At 40.4% G+C, this 17952-nt stretch overlaps 1 protein-coding gene across 4 annotated transcripts in view; it reads right to left on the bottom strand.

Moving 5' to 3' along the window:
- The window catches only part of KIF16B (kinesin family member 16B), a 613875-nt gene that overhangs the window by 279706 nt on the left and 316217 nt on the right, over positions 1 to 17952 (bottom strand). For all 4 annotated transcript variants that reach the window (XM_082252310.1, XM_082252311.1, XM_082252312.1 and 1 more), the window contains exon 17: positions 15334 to 15422. In XM_082252310.1, the coding sequence (XP_082108436.1) occupies positions 15334 to 15422 (89 nt within the window). The remainder of the gene's footprint in view (positions 1 to 15333; positions 15423 to 17952) is intronic.

Genomic DNA, 17952 nt, shown 5'->3' with positions numbered 1-17952 from the left:
GGTGTGCAAAAATGCACAGCAAAAAGCACTGCAGAAACGATCAAAAGCAAACTGCATACGTGTGACCCGAGCCTTACAGTACATTGTATGGATGCAGCCAAATAGGTAACTGGTAATATACTTTTTTTCAGCAGCTTTGTAATTTAAAATGGCGTCTTCATTTTCTTGTAAACCAAAGTTTTTCTTTAACATAAGTCACGTTTATAAACTCAGCAAATCAAAAGAGTAAATATTAAAAATATTGACCAACAGTTGTGATACACTCCAGACACATTGTTATTAATCTTGCTTTGTTGTCTGCTCAGAAATACCTCTTGGACTATTACTAAATAATAAAGCAGCTTTTTCGATTTCAAAAGCATAAAGCACAGTATGTAATTTAAGTCGTGCCTCTGCAAAACCTGGCTGTGATAAACAGGCGCACTAAAAGGAATAAGACAAATCACTAGCAGAGAAGAGAGCTAGAATTGAAAATGAAGAAAAATAAACAAAAAGGGAGCTATAAGTACACATTTCATAATCAATCCAGCCTCTCTAAGATGCAGAAACAGCAGAGCCTAGATAACCTTCAATTTAGATCTCAAAGTCACTAAAGAGTACTCCCGGGAAATATGACAACATGTCACTCATATAGAGAAGATACAAAATAAAATCGAAGGCATATAATGTATACTAGCATATAAAATAAGATCAAAGGCACTGGACATAAAATACGACATTAATGTGATGGCAGCTTTCAGCAGTGTGACAAAACTGCTGAAGATTACTTGCTTAAAAGCTGGTAAAAAGTGATGGCGAGATGACACCTCATCCGGGATGTGCCACAGCTTGTACATAAAGCTTTGATGTAATATTATTAGTCATGACATATACATGAGCATCAGAGGGCAAAATTAATACAGTATTTGGAGCATGTGTAGATGGCCCTTAAAGGGAATTCTCCCCCCAAGACCCCCAAACCCAACCCCGTGTTTTTTATTTATCTGTTACCTCTTAAGCTGGGCTATCTTTAAAAATATACTCACCAGGGCGAGTCCAGTGTTGGTCTGCTGTGATCTGCCACTCTTGGTCATTTAGAGCTGTCTTTTGCTGGTTCAAGCAGCCAACCCCTGATGGCGGGCTGCCAGGTCCATCCTCCTCAGTCTGCTGTACTGAAGCTGATGGCTCCTGGGATTTATTTATGTGCAAATCCCAGAAGACTTTAGGAGAGGAGATGTCATTCTTGCCTAGGCGAGAATGAAGGGAGGAGCTGGGCAAAAGGCAAAGTTTAAAAAAAAAAAATCATTTTAGATTGAAGAGGGGGAGAATTTCACTAGGGTAAAGTGTATTATTGGAATGAAAGTCTGCATTAGGAAGCCCACTGGGCTCCACCTACATCACATTGTATCTTTTAGTTCTTCTAGATCAGAGATCCTCAAACTACGGCCCTCCAGCTGTTGCGGAACTACACGTCCCATGAGGCATTGTAAAACTCTGACATTCAGAGACATGACTAAGCATGATGGGAATTGTAGTTCCTGAACAACTGGAGGGCCGTAGTTTGAAGACCCCTGTTCTAGATCTTTAGAGATTTACACTGCACTCAGCCTCTACAGCTAATCAGAAGAGCAAACAGTGGGACTGTGCACAGTGTTCAATCAACCCTAGAAGCAGCAGGTAAGGGACATCCAGCTTCTGCCCACAGACCCTATGGTATGTAGAAGGAAATCATTTAACAGGCACAGCACAGAGATATAAAATTTAAGCTGGATTTCAGCCAAAAATGTAAAATTGAACAGCCCAAAAATCAGACATTGCTCCAATACTTAATCTTCAATCCTGAGCTGCTCCCCACAATATTTTACGCACACACAGACAAATATAACGTGTGTGTATACAATCCCAACTCATAGTTGACTAAAGCACTGTATACCATAATTTATTTTATATTTAAAATACATTCAACATAAAAAAAAACTTGTATTTTTTTTAATCTTTTGCTCCCCCTGCTAATTATGGTCTATAGCCATGCACTTCAGCGATTACTAAAACTGGATTTTTGACTTACCGTAAAATCCTTTTTTCTTAAGTTCATTGATGGACGCAGTTCTCTCCGATTCATATCAGTAGGTCAAATGCCCTGGTCGGCTATGTTTGGCCTTGGGGACTTGTTCTTTTCTGCTGTTCCCACCCCTCATTTTATGGCACTGCTTTGGGACGTCCTTACTGATATGAAGAGAACTGCATCCATCAATGAACGATAGAGAAAAATGGATTTTTGACTTAGCGTAAAATCCTTTTCTCTTAAGTTCATTGACAGGCGCAGTACCCGCCCCTCTATTTTGAGTTGGGTTGGTGTTACCTTTCTGACACTGCTTTGATACAAAACTGACATCCTATGCAGGAAGAGAGAGGGTGTACCCTCCGGGACTGCCCATAGGCGTAGCCAGAACTTTTTTCTGCCTAGTGTCCTACTCCTGTAGGGGGCAGTATTATGGGCTTTTCTGATGGTGGCAACAGTTGACTGTGCCAATGTTAAAAGGAGATAGTGTCAACACAGGATGACACTGTGGACACTTGAATTAATACGTGCCACGTCCTAGCCATTTTTTTCGGACCGCCGCTCTTTTCTGTCTGTCTCGCAGACACAGGCATCTGCACCTACTGAATAGAAAACAGTGCCTTGTTACATTGAATTGTTCAGCAATTACATAAACTCCTGAAGAAGCGCTAACCGCGCGAAACATGTAGAGTTTGTCTTTGACCGGAATATAATACCAAAATACCAAGCCTCCCTATTTCTACAGCCGATGGAATTGCTCACAAGCTTCATGCTGCTTTACCAGGAATAGCCTTAGGGCTGCCCCAAAACTTCCAGTTTGTATAGTTCCATCACGGTATATTTGGTCCATTTAGGTGGTTGTAGAGGCTATGGTTATTTAGGTAATATATGCCTTTTAAAGCTGTGTCTTTTGATATGAATGTGATTGTCTTTTGATTTGTTTTCATGTTTTGCACCTGTGGTGATACACATATGCATATATGTTTTTTAACAATTTCTTAATAAAATAATTTTATTTTTACGACGTAACTGTCTGGTTGTCAGTGCCAATAAAGTCCATTTGCTCTCACTCCTCCCATACATAGACTGTGCCAATGTAACATGTGTTAAAACAGCCACTTGTAGTCTATATCTGCAGACTTTACTGTTCAAAAAATATTAACATTGTGAATTTAGTTTGGGGGGAAACAAAATATGTTCTTGCTTTAAAATGTATCTCCAGCCTAAATTTCTCAATATGGTTGGATTTAAATACTGTCAATGATACATTAATACTCCATGATATAGTCCACAAAAAGACAAGCTTTTGAGAGTGCCTCTCACCCTAGTACCAACCCCCCAACTCCACCCCCCCTTTACTTTTCAGCCCAAGCAAGAGGAACTTTAAAAATACTCAGGAAAGGAAAACCTTTAAACTACAAATGATAAAGAGATAACAGACTGATTTCTAAATCACTGTCAAATAGTTTTATGACCATCCTCACTCTCTGAGACTCTTTTCCCCTCCCTTTCACTCCATAGTCCACTTCTCTACTCCTTATCTGACCAAACTTGCACAGATTTTCTTTTAATGTTTGTACATAAATTCTGAAAAATTAATCCTCAGAGCATTCATTCTTGCCATTATGTCAACTAAATTCATATGAAAGCCCTTAAAACTTCGTCCACACTTGCTACTTGAATGGAAGACAATTCATGTTTAGGACTAAGAGATGAAAGAAAGGTAGAGTAGTGCATTGGCAAAAACAGGTTTGCTTTAAAGCGAACCTGTGCCGAAGACCATGCACACTAAAGTAATTTAAATAATTATTCGTCCTAGTAGCCACAGGTATTGTGGAGAAAATCATTGACATTACAATGGAAGCACTGAAACCTTAGCTCTTTTTCTAAAAAATAAAACTGCAAAAGAATCTTGAAAGCCTATCAGCTTCTAATGCAGGGGGCTCAAACTGGTGGCCCTCCAGCTGTTGCAGAATTACAATTCCCATGAGGCATTGCAAGTCTGACAGGTACAAGCATGACTCCCATAGGCAGAGGCATGATGGGCCTTGTAGTAGTTCTGCAAAAGCTGGAGGGCTGTCAGTTTGAGACCCCCTGCTCTAATGTAAACACACATTAAGTGTCTAAAGTTTTACTGAAATCTGGTTTTGTTGTAAATTTAGGAATTAATTACTTCATAGTCCAAGCAGTTGAAAAAGTCAGTGGTGGCTTGCTCTGGAGCCATTTTACTGCTTGTTACGAATATGTAAATCCTTAAATGGCAATAGTCTGAGTACAGTTGCACTTTATGAGATTTTCATCTTGCAAAAAAACCTTTAAATTCCCAAATAATTGGGCTGTTTTGTGTGGATTGCATATTTTGACACCTACTAACATATTTTCTATAATTTCTAATTAAAATCAGCAAATAATTGCATATTAAAGCATACAGAACTATGTCCTTCTTCTTAAAAGTATTTTTACATTAGCAAGCACTGCATGTTTGACATCTACCTGAAGATATTTGACAATTGAAAATAACTAAACTCAGCAAATAAACAATAATTGAACACTACCTGCAGAAACAGCTAGAGAAGAAGTGTCCTTACATAGTCCTGCATGCACTGTATTTGACATCTACATAAAGAATTTCAGTAATTAAAAATAACAAAGATCAGCACAGAAAAAGTAATTGTGCATTAAAATGTACTAAGGTTGTCTTGCCATTTATGAAATATACCTACGTTGCCTTGCATGCATGGATGTTTAATAATTAAAAATAATTACTTTCAGTATATAAAAATGTAATTGTTGGAACCTAAAGAAATATATCATGTTCAAGTTGGTTCTTCATTAAGGCTATGATAAAACTTAACTGAAGGCAGATATAAATAAATACAAATTAAATAGTTTTGTAGCCACTAAAAATCATTAAATGTAGTTTTAAATGTGACGAGTGTAAGTACCTGAATTTAAAGTGGTTGTAAACTTCTGAACTGAAAAATGTTTACTAGCTCCGATTCAAAGCACTAACCGTGATTTCTGTCTGCTCGGTTTTCCTTCTGCTATCCGCATCTGACGCTTCTGACAGGGTATGCAAATACCACAGAATCCCAGGGGAAGGGGTTTATGGCCCCTTTAGCACACAGCAGGTGATTGACAGCTTCAGCTGTGCATGTTTCCCTATGAGACTGTGTAGAAGGAGGTGTGTCCTTTCCCCCCACTCAGGTCTCAGATTACACTCAGTTCCTTGCTCTAGGCAGTGCAGTGTGTGACATCAGATCCCCATCCCTTGCCACCTGTGTCCTTTGAACTGCCGTAAAGAAGAGATGACTACCAATAAACAGGTACAACGTATGTAGGAGGATTTATTTCTTCTCTGTGTATCACCTGAGACCAGTCACTTCAGTGGGTATATGTAAGGGTTTAGGGAATCCACTGTAAAGCAGAGATCAGACTAGAAAAGGCAGGGGCTGCACTAGGAGATAATCAGAATCATGCTGCACGCACATGAGCTGACAAGGAAAATGCAGACAAGAGGAGATGGAAGGGAGACAACCCCATTATCCCCTGCTTCTCCTTTACTCTCCAATTACAGACTGAGGGCAGGAAGGTGATTAGGTTGCATTGTTCAAATGAAGAGTTGGCAGGTAAAAAACCACGGAAGGCGTCGGGAGGGGGGGGCGTCCCCTCCCGCTCCTTGTAATGACAGCCGAGCAGCCGTGGAGAAAGTTATGCTGCCTGTAACATCGTTTAACATGACCGGTTTGGTGGTGGGTCAGTGATGGTGAGGCATATCCATGGAGGGACGCACAGACCACTACAGGCTAGGCAATGGCACCCCGATTGCCATTAGGTATCAGGAAATCCTTGGACCCATTGTCAGACTCAATGCTGGTGCAGTGGATCCTAGGTTCCTCCTGATGCACGACAATGCCCGGTCTCATGTATCGAGAGTATGCAGCCAGTTCCTGCAGGATGAAGGAATTTATACCATTGAATGGCCCCCTCCCTTGCCTGACCCAATTCCAATAGAAAACCTCTGGGACATTAGGTTTTGGTCCATCCGACGCCGCCAGTTTGAACCTCAGTTTGTCCAGGAGCTCAGTGATGCCCTGGTCCAGATCTGGGAGGAAATACCCAAGGACACCATCCGTCATCTCATCAGGCGCATTCCCTGACATTGTCAGGCAACCATACAAGCACGTGGGGGCCATACAAACTACTGAGTACCATTTAGAGTTGCTGCAGTGAAATTTCAGTAAAACAGACTAGCCCGCTGCATTATTTTTTCACTTTGATTTTCGGGGTGTCTTTGAATTCAGCCCTCTGTAAGTTGGTAATTTTCATTTCCATCAAACGATGTGGCATCCTTTCATTCCTAACACATTACCCAGTCGATATTAGTATAGATATCCAGCGTGATATTTTTCCCCATTGAGATCTGATATGTTTTCAAAGTGGTCCTTTAATTTACATTACATATATATATCTATATATATATATCTATATATCTATATAGATATATATATATATATATATATATATATATATATATATATACACACACACACACACACACATTTTAAAAGAATATCTGAAATTAAAGCATCTGCGTTGCCCATAGCAATCACTTTTTCCCTATAGAGATTGATTTAAATAAACAAAAGTGAATTTGGTTGGATGTAATAACAGGTTGGGGATGTTGGAAAATTGATGGTATTTCATATTAAATGCGGCGGCTGGAGTTAACAAATTCAGAATAGATGAATGTTGCAAAACCTCTTCTTAAAATATTTTTCCTATTAGCTGATTTCCCTTTTGACAGCTAAAACAGAGCAATCTCCTAATTTTATTTGAAAAGCTACAGCTCTTAGCACAAACAAAAAACATATTATTTTGCAGAGCCCAAGCCCTATATAGATCCTGCCTCTCACCATGCAACATAAAAACTTGGGATTGTTTAGCTGCAATGCATTAGCTTTGGCACTGCTGGCAGAGATTGATCTGAGTGTTCCCTGTAGCTGTCGTGACGTATTACATTCTGTCTGTAAGTCTAACTTGAAAACATTTTTTTCATAAGCTTTTGGACGCTCTTGGCTTTACACTGAATGCTTTTTTCTTGTTTGCGATAGATCTTGTAGAGATTTATTTTCTACCAAAGTAGAACTGTATCAAAGCAACTTAATTTCTTTCTCTACAGTAGCTGAATAAGGGTTTATTAAAGCAAGCCTATCACAAACCTGACCAATTCAAACGCAGTTCTGGATTAAAAAAAAAACATAATTTGACTTCACGGTCAGTAAAAACCACATGTCAATATGGTCAGAAGATCCAGATATCAGCATCTGAAGGTATATACAAATCAACATTTTTCCTGTTAAAGTTGGCCTTGCCCCATCCTTTCCTGACTTCACTTTAAATTTCATAGGCAGCCACACTGACCAATAAAGGTGGCAGGATAGGGCTTAGGCAAGCTTAACGTCCAAGTCCATTTCTTACAAAACTTTTAAAACAATCGTCAGCCCAGTTGTAAAAAAGAGCAGCTCCTGCTGCAATACTTACTTCTTCTCTGGTACTGCCCTGCACAGAACCACTGCTCTATGGTTCGGCAATGGTCCTCTTCCAGAGAGAAATTACCTCCAATGTCTTCTAACCAACTTCTTGCCTGAGCTGTCAATGACACACTCCTGGGGGTGAGTCATCATATCAACCTGGACTCCGAGTACTCTTGGACAAATCATTGCTCACGTCATTAAGCAAATACCAGTATGTCCAGGACTATATCCCACCCCCTGCTGGAGGAGAAAAGGAAGTACCCATGGCACCACTATCAAGCAAAATGGGCCACATCACTTTAGATATTTATTTTCATAATTCTTTGGTGGTCCAGGTTTATTCCTAGGTTGGCATCTATACAGCCAGAGGTTATGTAGCAGCAGCTTTCTGCAGTTTCCCAGCACATAACAGACCACACATCTCTTTTCAGTACTGGCATCAGGTATAAGTTCTCAGGGTTTTCCCATTGCTCTGGCATAAGCCACATGACACAGAGCTGATAATCAAGCCATAGAACTCATTCTAAACACCAGATGTCCATACAGCAAAGGAGTGTGCATTGCTAACGCTCTATGCCCTGCACAAAAACCGGGACTTTCTGGTTATCCACAGGTGGTTTAACCAGTCCAAGTATAGTGACTAGTGCCGTGGTAAGGTTAGGAATGTTATAACAAAACATATAATGAAATGTCCAGAAGTGTCCTCCTCCCCTTATACCCTGAACATAAGACAGGTGGCTCACTTGTTATGGCATGTGTGCTCCTGGTGGAAGATTTGACCACTAAACAACTGTGACAAAAACATGCATGATCTGGAATTCTGAAAAAAAACATACATGTATAATTACACAACAGGCAGAAACTCATTCACTTGCCTGAGACAATATGATCTTTTTTTCCAAGGTTTGTTGGCCGAGCAGTGTCTGGGAAGCCTGTTGTGTAATTATACATGTTGTAAAACACAAGGCCCCCAGGAAGAATAAAGCCTGCCAGGCCATTTCATGTGGCCTTGCACCCAGGGGGAAGGGTGGAAGTTAGTTGTGGAAAGCTGGTGAAAGAGCTGAACCTTGCGCACTGTGCACAGCACACCCCCTAAACCCTGCAATCTGTATGTAGTGCACTCCTCAACTCTGCGAACTGTGCACCCCTAAACTCTGTACACAGCACACCCCTGAACTCTGCACTCTGTATATAGAGCACCCCGGAAATTTCACTCTGCACATAGTGTATCCCTGAACCCTGCACTCTGTACCCTGCACATAACGCAATCCTGGCATTTATTGGCTATTTAACATCCTCCCTCTGTTGGTGCAATTTGGCCACACCCACTGGTTGATGGGGGAGCATGGTCGAGAACCTGCATCATTTTCTCTGAGGAGAAAAAAAAAACCCTGGATATAGTCTATGAATTAACTGGCCCTTTGAGAACACCCATAATAGGTAATGTGGCCTGTGTTGAAATGGAGTAAGACACCCTTGCTATAGACGTTTATTTTCCAGTTTGGATTGGGTAATGTTAGTACCTTGTAATTGCATTCCCCATGCTCATATTAAAACACATCAGTTAGTGCAATCATTACAAATATTTAAATGCAACTAGTGTAGGAACTACTTATATTTGCTTATATATCCTTATTTGTTACTTATAATCCCCAGTACAGAAATGCTGGGAGAAAGAGTGCCAGTACTAGGAGCCAACCGGGTTTTGCTGCAGTGCACATATGCTCCTAGTACAAGGTATACTTAAGGGGGGAGTAAAACGTTGCTACTCCTTCACTGTTCAATCACTGGGCTGGGGGTGTTTCCTGGACCATATTGTGTGTTTTTGCAGCAGTGGAAGTCCAAGACTGGCTGTGCTGCCTGACCGAGATACTTGGATCAGGAGGCTGAATGCAAAGAATTGCAAATCTTTACCAAGGTAAGCCAGCTCACATATACAGTATGTCTTTAATTTAACATTTATTTGCATGCCTAAAGCTTTGAAGCTGAAACCCGGGAATAAAACAAAAACCTACCTTGCAGTGGGGATCCCTTGCTCTGCAAGATTTAAATGGTCATTTATTCGAGAGGTGTATAACTTAACCTGTCTGTCTGTCCAGCACTGTTCTCTACTGCCTAAAGCTCTGGCCAGTCCCTCAATGTCATTACATACAATGCATGGCTATTAATCCTGCACTGTACAGGGAGGAGGCAAGAATGCGACCAAGGTTGAGAGGGTCTTACAGAGGCAGTAGCGCTGGACCTGCACTGGAGGAAGTCTGCTGGAACAAGGAATAAGGTAAGTACTAAATCTGGTCCACACACCCTAGAATAAATGAGCATTTAACCCTTGCAGCGTGGGAGGGCCCACTGCAGGGGTAGGTTCTGTTCATATTGTCAGGTTCAGCTTTACATAAAATAAATCAGAAATTGCTTATCATCGTCTTAGTTTTTCCACTGAAAACCTTTAAATAGTTATTTTATTCAGAGAAAGAACATCCACCACTAAATAAGTTCCTAATACACAGTTACAAGCAAGCAACCCTCTATAGCTTCTGGGTAAATGCCATATTTGCAGTTACAAGCAAGTATTGGAAAGTCAACTATAAGAAGCAATGCTTATTTCACAGAAAATGAAGAGATGTAAAAATGAATATCTGAGGGATGATGAGGGAAAGCAGAAAAAGGTAGCAAGCATTGTGCTAGAATCCAGCACGCCGGCTGCAGTAACTATGGCAGCAGCTGCTGACAGGTGATTTAGGAAGGAAGAAGTCATTCGAACAAGATAAAGATATGTATCCAGCAGGAACTTTTCCTCAGCTATTAAAAGTTGGAACCCTTTGAGAATAAGTATATGTAGACCTAATAAGGAAGGAGAACTACTACTTATATCTAAAATGGCAGTGTAACATAACCCTATCATAATTCCAGAAAACCGATAACCATAGCAGAAATGAATAATACAGTTTATGATATCCCCGGGCCTCGAATTGCCTAATACATAAGGAGAACATGAACCAGAAAAAAGAGGCTTAGCTTTAATGATACTATTTCTTTTCATTGTATGATGTATATGAGCATTTATCTGAGCTCCCATAGCAAACAAAGCATACAAAAGCAGAAAATAGAATTCTAGTCTAATAAATAGGTAAAACCGCAACAAACTTTGGTACCCCAAATTTTCCACGGCCGACCCTTTAAGGGCTATTACAAGTCATCAGTTTAACCCTTTCCCGCTTGCCCTGATGTCCCATTAGAAAGCTCTAAACACCAGAGGGGAAGTAAAGAGCAGCTGATTACATGACCACAGTGATTGACAGTCACAGCGGTGACATGATCGGGAGCCGGTCCTGTTGGCATCACATCTCGGTCTCTGTGCTGGGAGCATGCTCATCAGTCACAGTGATAAGGTAAACCATTTAACACTAGCACGGGTGCTTACCAAGATCAACGTTATTTATGTAAAAACCTTTATCCTGAATGGAAAAAAACAGTTTCCTGTAATTGATCATATAGTGTGAGCTGGAGTTTAGCTTCAATTAGTGTATGTATATCTGTTAGTACATCTAACACTCCCCCCCCCCCGACTGAAAGTGGTGCTGCCCAAAGGTGCCCCATGTGCACATAAATCCAGAGTGGAGGCTCTATATTACAGTAGGGTGTGTTACTGGCCAAGCCTAAAAAAAACAAAAATGCAGCCACCACAATGATCGGTAAGCTTCAAAATATTATATTTGTGGTTTTGGGTTTAATACCATTTGAATGACACCCCTAGATGTATTATTTTAATATTACTTGCACTTTGATATGTGTGGCAATATGTAACCTGTAGCACCAACTATGGTATCCTAAATAGGCACCCCTGACATGTGTGGTTATGTATGTATGTGCATGTACATGGTGGATGGGAGCTCAAACGTTTAATTAGAGTGAATTTTTTAAATGCTTGGGTGTGCCTTTAATTTATTATACCATTTTTTTAACTTAACTATATTGCTATCACATAGGGGTTTAAAAGTCCCTAGGAGATAGAATATGTATAGTGACAGGTTCTCTTTAAGGAGACATCAGGAGTCTATTAGACCCCTGATGTTTCTCCTGTACTCCACTGAAGCTAATGAAACACAGATTGTGCTCCTTTAGCTTCTTGTCCGGTCACAGCTGCTAGGGAAATTGACAGCAGAAACCAGAAGTAACTAAACCCTTGTTTCTTTGAGGATCTTAATATCTAGTCTGGTCTCCCTCCCCTCTTCCCGGAGATAACTTCCATGTGGGTCCTGAGTCCACAAGTGGGATAGCAGAGCCTGTGAATTATGGTGGAGGGGGAAGTCCATTTGGGGGGTCCATGGAAGCGATCTCAAAGCTAACACTTGGCTTGTAACATTTACAGTGGGTACGGAAAGTATTCAGACCCCCTTAAATTTTTCACTCTTTGTTATATTGCAGCCATTTGCTAAAATCATTTAAGTTCATTCTTCTTCCTCATGAATGTACACATAGCACCCCATACTGACAGAAAAACACAGAATTGTTGACATTGTTGCAGATTTATTAAAAAAGAAAAACTGAAATATCACATGGTCCTAAGTATTCAGACCCTTTGCTGTGACACTCATATATTTAACTCAGGTGCTTTCCATTTCTTCTGATCATCCTTGAGATGGTTCTACGCCTTCATTTGAGTCCAGCTGTGTTTGATTATACTGATTGGACTTGATTAGGAAAGCCACACACCTGTCTATATAAGACCTTCCAGATCACAATGCATGTCAGAGCAAATGAGAATCATGAGGTCAAAGGAAATGCCTGAAGAGCTCAGAGACAGAATTGTGGCAAGGCACAGATCTGGCCAAGGTTACAAAAAGATTTCTGCTGCACTTAAGGTTCCTAAGAGCACAGTGGCCTCCATAATCCTCAAATGGAAGACGTTTGGGACGACCAGAACCCTTCCTAGAGCTGGCCGTCCGGCCAAACTAAGCTATCGGGGGAGAAGAGCCTAGGTGAGAGAGGTAAAGAAGAATCCAAAGATCACTGTGGCTGAGCTCCAGAGATGCAGTCAGGAGATGGGAGAAAGTTGTAGAAAGTCAACCATCACTGCAGCCCTCCACCGGTCGGGGCTTTATGGCAGAGTGGCCCAACGGAAGCCTCTCCTCAGTGTAAGACACATGAAAGCCCGCATGGAGTTTGCTAAAAAAACACCTGAAGGACTCCAAGATGGTCAGAAATAAGATTCTCTGGTCTGATGAGACCAAAATAGAACTTTTTGGCCTTAATTCTAAGCGGTATGTGTGGAGAAAACCAGGCACTGCTCATCACCTATCCAATACAGTCCCAACAGTGAAGCATGGTGGTGGCAGCATCATGCTGTGGGGGTGTTTTTCAGCTGCAGGGACAGGACGACTGGTTGCAATCGAGGGAAAGATGAATGCGGCCAAGTACAGGGATATCCTGGACAAAAACCTTCTCCAGAGTGCTCTGGACCTCAGACTGGGCCGAAGGTTTACCTTACAACAAGACAATGACCCTAAGCACACAGCTAAAATAACGAAGGAGTGGCTTCACAACAACTCCGTGACTGTTCTTGAATGGCCCAGCCAGAGCCCTGACTTAAACCCAATTGAGCATCTCTGGAGAGACCTAAAAATGGCTGTCCACCAACGTTTTCCATCCAACCTGACAGAACTGGAGAGGATCTGCAAGGAGGAATGGCAGAGGATCCCCAAATCCAGGTGTGAAAGACTTGTTGCATCTTTCCCAAAAAGACTCCTGGCTGTATTAGATCAAAAGGGGGCTTCTACTAAATACTGAGCAAAGGGTCTGAATACTTAGGACCATGTGAGATTTCAGTTTTTCTTTTTTAATAAATCTGCAACAATGTCAACAATTCTGTGTTTTTCTGTCAGTATGTGGTGCTATGTGTACATTCATGAGGAAGAAGAATGAACTTAAATGATTTTAGCAAATGGCTGCAATATAACAAAGAGTGAAAAATTTTAGGGGGTCTGAATACTTTCCGTACCCACTGTACATGCTACAGCAGTTGGGATTGTATATGCAGCAAAAGTGTTAAAGCCTATTTGAAGCCTCAAAACTTTTTTTTCTCTCCTTATACCCTTGCACCCTTGCAAATAATTATCTGTAACTGATTAGTACGTAAAAATGCTTTCAAGGGCATGTAAACCATAAGGCCTCATGCACATGGGATGTTTTTACAGCTGCTCCTAGGGGTGTCAGGCAGATTTTTTTACAGCCTAAAAACGCTTCTCCATGTTATTATATGTGTCCATGCACACATAGGCTGTTAGGAGCTGTAACTGGCATAGGTGTTTTCAAGCTGCGAAAAAAAATAAAACCCAGGGCCAGTGCATTCTGGATCAGCAGTGTTACAGCTGTAAAAACGCTGGGCACTGCTAAACGCAGCTGAACGCACGCTAACGCTGTATACGGCGCCAAGTGTTTTTAGGCTGTAACAACTGGATTTGGGAGTGAAAAATAGAAGAAGGCAGATAAACCCTACTTAACGCCAATACGGCAAAACGTGCATTAACGCTAATGCAAACTGCCTTTAAAAGCGTGTTTTTACAGCCACTTTTTTCTGGCGCCAGTACTGGCTTTTTTGAAATGTGGGAATGTACTGGCTTTGCATCTCATTTTTTAAAATGCCCTGTGTGCATGTGGCCTAACAATGAACTTGAAAACGTATTTAGGGGAATACCTAAAAATGTCTTCAAGAGTCTAACAATGAACTTCTCTTACTTCTAATGCGCAGTAGTGAACTGGCTTTGATGCCGAAAAGCTTCACTGTCGGTTTCCCTTACAGGCAATGGCAGCAGGAGCGCCCGAGAGCCGACGGAAACATCGGCTGAGGTGCCGACATCGCGGAATTCCAGGACAGGTAAGTGTCCTAATATTAAAAGGCAGCAGCTACAGTATTTGTAGCTGCTGACTTAATTTTTTCATGGGGGGCTGGACCTCCTCTTTAAGCAGGTTAAAAAGTCCTTCATTCCCTCTAGTGCAGGGATTCCCAAACTACGGCCATGCAGCTGTTGCAGAACTACACATCCCCTGAGGCATTGTAAAACTGTGACATTCACATACATGACTGGGAATGATGGGAATTGTAGTTCCTGAACAACTGCAGGGCCGTAGTTTGGGAATCCCTGCTCTAGTGAATGTACTAAATAAAATGTAAAGTGGCACTCCAGCCAACAAACTGAAGGGTAATAGATTCATCGATTTTTTATTTCTGCTTGTACCCCTGTTGGAGAGATTTTAAAGATGGCAAGCACTTCAGCCAGAAAATACATTTTCGTGGAGTTGATATTTCAGCAGTTACAGTGTTTCCTGGATACCATATCTGTTTGCTGATTGATTGTACTTGTTACCTGGAGCTGATCTTAGAGATTATGTAAGCTTTCTTTTATCATGCAGCATTTAAATGTACAAGAGACTAAAAATTCTATGTTGGTAAAATAAAAACGCCTCAAAGCCTTGTCCCTTTTACTTTTGCACTAAACCTGCATGAGAACCTAGCGCTTACATCTGTAAACAGTCTGTAAAATGAAATATAACTAAAAGCCACATTTTTATTGTCTTTTGACTACAGCAATATTTCTTGCACAATAAAACTTCTATAAAAACCTTCAGTACTTGGATCACCCTGGTTAATGTAACATGTTACTTTCATCACTGAGATGCCAGCTTATATTTCAAGATTTGTAGAATATTTTAGGATTTTATACAGTGTAAGAAATGTCAGCAAGTTCATTTTCTTACCCGGGATTGTAAAGCATCACCGCCGAGAGATTTTCACATGATTTTGACAGATCTGTCATTGATAAACTGAAAGAGGACAGAAGGCCACTCTGAGGAGAAAACAAAGGATATCTATCATTCTTTTATTTCTTACATGCAAATTGATTCACAAAGGGCTCTCTCTGCTGGAATAAGCAGCATATTTGGGCACCCTGCATACAGCCAGTAAGCCCTGCTCAAATGGATTTTTGCTTATGAACAGCAGAAGGATCACATTCTAATACAAAATAATTACCATGATTGTATGGCTGAATGTACCGCCCATTCGCACAAAAATGCTGCAGGTACCTTTCTATTTCCCGCACTGGAATCAGAGGCTCTGAGGAAGAGGCACTGCCTTGAAACGCGTTAGCCTTTCACCTTTATGAGATATTGGACTCTAACATCATGGACGTTGTTCGATGGAGTTGATATGCTGGTTTACATCGCATGTTTGTGAGTAACCATTTTTTAATATTTTACCAATAAAAGCCTGAGGATAATGCTAGGCTGGTACGCCCTTCTTTTTGTTTATGTTTACAGTGTTTTGTCGACTACCCCGGTCGTAGAGGGCAGCAAGGCTTAGCCATTAGTGGATGCCAAGTGAGAGTCCGGGGATAGAGGTAGTCTGAGAACCTGATTCTGAGCACAGGAGCAAGGTGCCAAGCATCGCAATTTTCTTACTGGAATCAGATCGCATGGGTGATCACACCCATGCGATCGGATTCCTGTTTGAATTCACAGTTCGCACTGCGATCCAATCTGGGGGTGTCTTTAACTTTGTATTGACACCCGCAGGGGATCGCAGAGGGAGGTATGAACTGCCTGTGAGTCCTATGGAATGCAGGAAATGGCACTGGAATCACACTGGTTCCCGCATAGCAATAGTGGGGGTAAAGGATAAGTTCACCTTTGGGAACATGTTACACGTTAGGGTGGGACATGTAATATGTTCCCGGCAGAGATGTATAGTAACTAAGTAGAACTACTTCACTACTGTACTTAAGTACCGAAAGGCGGTATCTGTACTTTCCTAGAGTAGAATTTTTTTCTCCTACTTCCACTTTTACTTCACTACATTTTTTCGATGATTTTAATACTTCTACTCTGATATTTTTTTTTTGTGCTGCATAGTTACTCATTACAATTATAAAAATTACCACTGCCAGAACAGTAGATGGCAGGTTTCATGAAGCTCAAAACATGTGTATTATCAGCGCATACAAAAATAAATTCTACTGTATGTATAAATAAAAGCTGCATTTGAAATAATAAAAAACAATATGATGTTCAAACTTTTGACTTCTTTCTTTAATAACTACATAACACAGTACTTGTACTTTTACTTTCAGTACTTGAGTAGCAATTTTTTTTCAAAACTACTGGTACTTTTACTTTTAGTACTTGAGTAGCAAAATTTTTTAAAAAACTACTTGCAATACTTAAGTACAAAAAATGTTGAATACTTTAGTACTTCTACTCAAGTCACTTTTTGATCGAGCACTTCCACTTCTACTCAAGTCACTTTTTGATCGAGCACTTGTACTTTTACTCAAGTATGGGTTTCGAGTACTTTATACAACTCTGGTTCCCGGTGCTGCAGCTGCCGCCCGTTGGCCCTCCCTGTGGCAGCAGTAAGGGGAGAAGTTCCACAAACGAGTGACCACTGTTTGAAAAACATTCAGACACACAGCTCTGTGGAGTAAAAACAATTCTAAAAGGTTGCGCTTGGCAAGAATTATTGAAAATATTGGAAACTGCTGCACTCAAAAGTTCCTTGAATACAGAGGAAGTGTCTAGATACACAGTATATCACAAAAGTGAGTACACCCCTCACATTTTTGTACATATTTTATTATATCTGACAACACTGAAGAAATGACACTTTGTGCTCACTTTTGTTGTCATTGGTTTAGACATTAATGGCTGTGTGTTGAGTTATTTTGAGGGGACAGCAAATTTACACTGTTATACAAGCTGTGCACTTACTAATTTACATTGTAGCAAAGTGTAATTTCTTTAGTGTTGTCACATGAAAAGATACTATAAAATATTTACAAAAATGTGAGGGCTGTACTCAATCTTGTGAGATACTGTATATAACCATATGGTGCACTGTTTCTATTTATGCCTCAAATGTAATCTAATACAAATGTGACAACTAGTTAAAAAATAAACCATAATACTAGGTCTCAAAACATAATCAATGGACAAAAATAGTCATAATCCACATAAAGTGCTATGTGCAATAATAAAAAGTGCTTGTATGCTATGCTATAGTTATACTTGATTAGACCTATATTCCAGAATACATGTTGTTAAAAAATGTGCTCCAACAAATTAGTTGTTCCAAAGTCCATAGAAAATATTGGTGTTCCAATAGCTCATATGATCTATTTGCATAGAATTAATATGTGGTTCCAGATTCCCACATGCGAGATATAATTGGAAAGTGTCCTTGTGCAAAAAATAGTGCGTGTTGACCTTACGCACATAGCACTTTACATACAGTGTGGATGTATTATTACTATTTGTGTCGATTGATTATGTTTTGAGACCTAGTATTATGGTTTATTTTTTAACTAGTTGTTACCATTTGTA

This window comes from Pelophylax lessonae, assembly GCF_965119305.1.
Source record: "Pelophylax lessonae genome assembly, chromosome: 3".
NCBI lineage: Eukaryota > Metazoa > Chordata > Amphibia > Anura > Ranidae > Pelophylax > Pelophylax lessonae.
Note: the sequence above shows the minus strand (reverse complement) of the source record. Positions and strands in the feature narration are given on the sequence as shown.